Source organism: Dendrobium catenatum, unplaced genomic scaffold, assembly GCF_001605985.2.
Source record: "Dendrobium catenatum unplaced genomic scaffold, ASM160598v2 fragScaff_scaffold_542, whole genome shotgun sequence".
Lineage (NCBI taxonomy): Eukaryota > Viridiplantae > Streptophyta > Magnoliopsida > Asparagales > Orchidaceae > Dendrobium > Dendrobium catenatum.
The window spans coordinates 241062-247575 of record NW_021319004.1 but is presented as its reverse complement, the minus strand read 5'-3'; the positions used below and the strand labels follow the sequence as shown (position 1 = coordinate 247575).

The following is a 6514-nucleotide window of genomic DNA, read 5'->3' as shown; positions in this document are numbered from 1 at the left end:
ATCTATTTGTGGTAATTAAATCATAATTGCTCATTGATTTTAGGTGGATTCAATTTATTTCTTATTTCTTTGACTTTACTTGATCATGACATCATCATTTCTAGTTCTTGTATTTATTGTTTGCATTTAAATAAAATAAGTTATTTTATTAAGTGGTTTGTGATCTATGATCCTTAAGTCTCTTCATGAGGTTAAAAAGCTATTCTATTGTTGATCTGGAAAAATGTTTTATTGAAGCAACAAATTTCTGCAGGTTGTCAGCGATTCAGTTATTGTCCATGATTCTTCCAATGGTAGAGAAATTGAATGTCAACTTCTTCCTATTTCCGATGCTATTATGAGATTAAGAACTCGCTATGTCAAAGCATATCTAGGCACTTCTCCCAGCGCCCGTCCTAAATTTTGGCTTGTATTCCCTGTTTCTGTTCCACCTCTCGGTTTCAGCACATATGTTATATCTAGTGCTACAAAGAGAGGTTTCAGTTTTATCCCTTCTTTATGAATTATTATATTCAATTTATGAGCTTATTTCTCTCCACTTAAAGTGCACTGCATCATATTGAGGGCCACACCATTAATTGCTTAGTGCTATTTCAGGCTCTATCACTTCATTGTCAACTTCGTACTTATCAAAGGGAACTAGCAAAGACAACATGGAGATTGGTCCAGGAGACTTGAAGCTCCTTTACAATGTGGATAAACAGGAGCTCTCTTATTATTCCAACAAAAGAAGCTCTGTACGTCTCAGTTGCTCTGTCATAATTGGCTATATCTTTTTGTGATTTTTTTCCCTGTAATTATTATTATGTCCGTCTTGAAATGGTAATTTCTTTGGGTGTAAACTTAACTCAGATTCCAGAGTCGGAATCAATATGCCTGTTCAAGCACCTTTAATTTGTTTCTAAATTTTGAAGTGTTTCTGTAGCATGGTTTTGTTAATTTATTCTAATCATGTCATGCTGGAAAAAATATGCTCATTTCTACATTTAAAGATATTATGTTTTTAATATTTCTTATATCTTTTTTACTGGGACCTTTTAGGTTAAATCATCCTTAGGGCAGTCATATAAGTACTATATTGGAGCAGTTGGAGATAAAACTGATCCACAGGTATGAATTTGCTAAACAAGCTTCAGCTTGTTTTTTGATCAAGTGAGACTTTCTTTTGCGTTTCCTAGTCATTTAATTATTCCCGTGATACTTCTGAAGGCCTCTGGAGCTTATGTTTTTCGCCCAAATGGAACTTCTCTGATCAAATCTAAACAGCTATCCATTGTCCTTTGCTTTGACTGATTTTTAAGCATGTCATTGCTGATTAAATGATCATGCTAATATTTGGCCTTGACGGTTAACCCGCTAAGTGATCGGGGTTAACCTGCTGAGTGATCTTGCAGAAAGCAGTGTCAGGGTGCTGGGACCATTTTTACTAAATGAGAATTCCCTGTATTGTGTATTCAATGACTCTGGGTGTCCTCATCATTTTCTTTTTGTACTATTGATTATGCATATCGTTTTCTTTTAGCTTTTGATTTCATCTTATATGCCTTCTTCTATTCATGATTTTTATTGTGGTAAGGTTCCATTGACTATTATGCGAGGACCCCTAGTAGATGAAGTGCATGAACAGGTCAATCCATGGATATATCAGGTTATGTAATTTCTTAACTTTGTTCAGGTTTTACTTGCATAGTGAAGTATAAATGGTTACATTTGCTTGATTTATTCATGTACTGTAATATGGCCAGGAAGTTGAGGCATGTACATTTGCTTGATTTATTCATGTACTGTTTGAAGATAAATATCGAAGTCCTCTATAAACGCCTAAATATGACTGCCCTAAGGATATCATTACTGAACTGCTGAATGACATTTATCCCTCATTGTTGCTATGGCTGGTGATTCACCAGTCAGTTTCTAGTCCCCAAATATAGGCAATCAAATCATGATTTTTATTACCCATTCATTGTTCACTAAGAGCAACTATAAAACATTCCTGACTTTTACATAACCATTATCAAAATTGATCATCGCAACTATCGTCATATTTTTGTTTTGCTTATCACGATATGCAGAATCTTTGAATTACAAGATTCTTAGGTAAATGCAGTCTTCTATTTATTTATTTATGTAGTTAGCGTGCCATAGAATTTCTGGACCCTACTCACCTTCCTATTTATGTAACTTCTTCTGAGTAGGTAAGAGGGATTTTGAGAGCCTTATTAATATATAGATGTTAATAATGTTGTGAAATGTATCTGAGGACAGTATAATTCATAATATTGGAATAGAAAATCTGAGATCTCAAACTGAAAATGAAAAATGTGAATTGTTGGAAGAGTTGAAATGATAATTATCTTATTGCAATGTGGTGCTTTCTTAAGCTTGAACAATACTTATAGTTTCTTCTTGAGGTAAGCACTTATTTTTATTTTTATTTTATTAATTTTGCTTTAGCATGAATAGACGGCAACAGAAGTCTAGATATAAGTTTTTGCGCCTGTTCTTATAGATAAAAGTTTTGATTTTTTAAGTTTTTATAGTTTTTATTCTTATAGATTAATTTTGCAACAATACTTATAGTTTCTTCTAGATATAAGTTTTTATTTTTTAATATTGACGTTTTCCTTGGTTCTTTCTTGAATTTAAATGGAATTGATGTGCATGCCCATGGCTTGGAGATATGATGCTCTTCTATTAAAATGTTTCCCTATGTTAAAATGGATCTTATGCTATGGATCAGTAATGGAAAGGATGGAGAGATCAATTGGAGATTTTTTTTTTTCATTTCCTTGATGAATTTGAATATGAAAAGTAATTCTCATTTACTCTGACAGGTAAAAAGATAAACAAGCTATTACAATCTGGTAAAATTTTGATTTTTTTCTTAGTTAAAAATTGAAGGAGATTGTGGGCACCTGAAAGTTATTATGAAATAAACAAAAGCTAGGCTGTGGTTTGCATAATGATGACATTAGTGAAATTTCTCATATATAATATAATGATTCAATGCAATGGTTATTGGAATGTGATTATGTCCCGACCCAGCTCAGAAACTTGAATTAATGAGGTGGGAAAAAATAGTCAGATGGTTAAACATTTCTTTCGAATTAAGAAATAGTTTATCAACTGCATCTCATATAAAGCTAAAAAGCCACTAATTAAATTACAAATTTTGAACATAGACATAAACCTTATTTTACTTGTTTTCATTTGTGTGCATTCATCTGTACATATATTATTCTCTTTCTGATATTTTACCTTTTAGAAGATTTATCTGAAAAATTTAGTTTAACAGTTTTAGTTTACTAAGTAAACTCAATGGATAATCACACTTGTAACATAAACATAGACTAATCATATTCATTTGACTTTCTTTTGTAGTTTATATATATATATATATATATAATTTTCATTTCATATGACATAAATTATTTTTATATATTTATCAAAGAACATATTCAACATTTTTGTTGCTAGGTCCCATGTCCTGCGCTAGAAAAGTGGAGGGTTGCGTTAGGTAGTTGACAGCCAATGTAAAACTTGTTTTGGACTTTAAGATGATGGGGCATAAGATAAAAAATAAAGTGAATCGTTGTTCTAGGATCATATAGTGGCATTTAAAAAATAGTAACAAAAATATTTTTGAAAGTAAAATTTTAAATATCAAGATTTTGTCTGTGCATAAGGAAGCTAATATTATGTGAGAAAAAGTAATTAGTGATATTAAGATTGTTACAAAAAATGTATTTGGAGTATCAAAGTTAAAAACTACTAATAGTAAAAATAGTTGGTAGTGAAATCAAAAGGTGCAAGAAAAAATAAAAAATACAACAACAACAACAACATCAAGCCTTTGTCCCACTACGTGGGGTCGGCTACATGAATTGTTTTTCGCCATTGTGTCACATTTTCAACATCAAGTTTACTTTCAACTTCCTCTTTGTTTTATCAACAAGAAAAATATCATCAGAAAAAAACATATACCAAGGTACATCCTTTTGCAAATGCCTAGTGAGAACATCCATGACTAAATAAAAAAGATATGGGCTTAAGGCTGATTCTTGATGTAATCCAACAAAAATAAGAAAATACTTGGTCAAACCACCTTGTGTTTGAACACAAGTAATAGCTCTTGCATATATATCTTTAATGATATGAATATAAGCATTATTGACTCTTTTCTTTTCAAGAACTCTCCATAACACTTCTCTTGGAACTTTATTATGTGATTTCTCTAAGTCAATAAATATCATATGTAGATCCTCCTTATTCTTAAAGTCCAAAACTAATAATCGATGTTGGGTATATAAATTTTCACTTTGAATAACTTAACAATCTAAACGATCTAATTTTTTTATAAGAAAATAATCAATCTGCATTTTACTTTTTTATTTTTTTATGTGATATGATGCTCATATCTTTTCTTAAATAAGGTATTAGCTATTAAAAAATCATAAGCTAAAGAAAAATCTAATTTGATCTTACCATCTTCATTTGTTATTCCAAATCCATAGCCACCCTGAATGCTTTTAAAATTATCTACCTCTTTACCGACATGTCCTTTTAAATCTCCTCCAATAAAAACTCTTTCTTCAAAAGGCATATTTTGTATTAAGTCTTCTAAGTCATTCTAAAATTTTAATTTTGAACCCATATCAAAACCTACTTGAACAACATAAGCGCTTATAATATTAACAACCTTATCATCAATAACAATCTTCAAAGCTATAATTTTATCTCTAATTATGTTAATTTTAATAACATTATCCTTCAAACTTTTATCTATAATCTCACCTAGACCATTTCTAGTACAACTCCTACTCGAATATCATAGTTTATATCCTAAACTATCAATCTCCTTAGCCTTCTTTCCAACCCATTTAGTTTCCTGAATGTACAAAATATTTATCCTCCTATGAATCATAATATCTATTGATTCCATTAATTTTTCTATTAGGGAATTTATATTCCAAGTTCATATCCTAATTTTAATTTCATGGACTAGCTTCTTTGCCCACATCCATCCTCGATGTTGGAACCCTTGCCTATTTAACACTACATCCGGGCGTCGGTACAGCAGCTCTTATACACTTGTCGTTGTATTCAAGCCATACAACTAGTTGCTTACAGAGAACGCCCTAGCATTAACATAATTTTTTAAAGGATTTATGTCATAATTATTCGACAAGTTTTATGCTGGTTGTCAACTACCTAACACAACCCTCCACTTTTCTCATCCAGGACTTGGGACCTGACAACGACAGTGTTCAAGAAAAGATAAAAAATAAGAAGATCTATTATAAAAATTTATTTAACTGTAAAAATTATTCTGATATTTGAGAAAGATGTAAAGAGGTCTGTAAAGAGTCTATGAAAGCAATTTTCCATTAAAATTTTTAGCTTTTATTGATTTATATAATAGATTAGATACTAAGGAGGGTGAAAGATATATGTATAATTTAGCTAAACAAAGAGATATGAGTAGTAAATATTTAGTTCAAGTGAAATGTTTTAAGGATGAAGATCAAAAAGTGCTTTTACTAGAAGAAGATATTCAACAAAGGTGGATGGGATATTTTGCTAAACTTTTCAATGAAGATTATGAGAATGCGATTGACTTTAGTGATCTTAGAATAAATATTTTTGTTTTTATCGGCGTATTTGTAAAACGAAAGTTAAAAGAGAATTTAAAGAAAATGCAATGTGGAAAAGATGTTGGACATAATGATATGCTAATAGCGGTCTGGAAAAGCTTAGGAGACAGAATGAATTTCTTAGCCTTCATTTGTCATTTTTTGAATACTAAAAAGATGCCAGATGAGTGAAGAATGAGTTTGTTGATTCTTATTTTTAAGAATAAAGGTGATGCACAAGATTGTGCAAATTATAGAGGAATTAAGTTAATGTTCCACACTTTAAAACTATGGGAGAGAGTTATGGAGCATAGGTTGCGGCGTGACGCTAATGTTTCTCAAAATCAATTTGGATTCATGCTAGATTGATCTACTATGGAGGCTATTCATTTGTTGAGAGGTTTGATGGTGAAGTTTAGAGAGAATAAAGATGTTCTACATATGATTATTATTGATTTAGAGAAAGCATATGATAAAGTTCCAAGAAAAGTGCTATGGAGAGTTCTATATAAGAAAGGGGTTTATAATGCTTATATTCAAGTCATTAAAGATTTGTTATTTGTTGTTAAACACAAAGTGGTTTGACCAATTATTTTCCTCTTTCAGTTGGATTACATCAATGATTAGCCTTAATTCCATATGTTTTTGCTTTAGCCATGGATGTTATCACTAGACATTTGCAAGAGGTTATACCTTGGTTTATGCTTTTTGCTTATGATATTCTTCTTGTTGATAAGTCTAGAGAGGGAGTTGAAGGTAAACTTGAATTATGGACATCAACTTTGGAGTCTAAATGTTTTCGTTTGAGTAGATCTAAAAATGAATATATGTAGTTTAATTTTAGAAATAATAGATCTAATCGGGGGGGGGGGGGATGTGTA

The 6514-nt window shown here is 30.9% G+C and overlaps 1 protein-coding gene across 4 annotated transcripts in view; it reads left to right on the top strand.

The window, feature by feature from the left end:
• LOC110094505 (alpha-mannosidase At3g26720) overlaps positions 1-6514 on the top strand; it is a gene marked incomplete at its 3' end in the record, with an annotated part of 115971 nt that overhangs the window by 68261 nt on the left and 41196 nt on the right. The window contains 5 exon segments of one of the 4 annotated variants that reach the window (XM_020819754.2): positions 254-476; positions 598-737; positions 1042-1110; positions 1210-1266; positions 1577-1648. In XM_020819754.2, the coding sequence (XP_020675413.2) occupies positions 254-476; positions 598-737; positions 1042-1110; positions 1210-1266; positions 1577-1648 (561 nt within the window). 4 annotated transcript variants of the gene reach the window in all.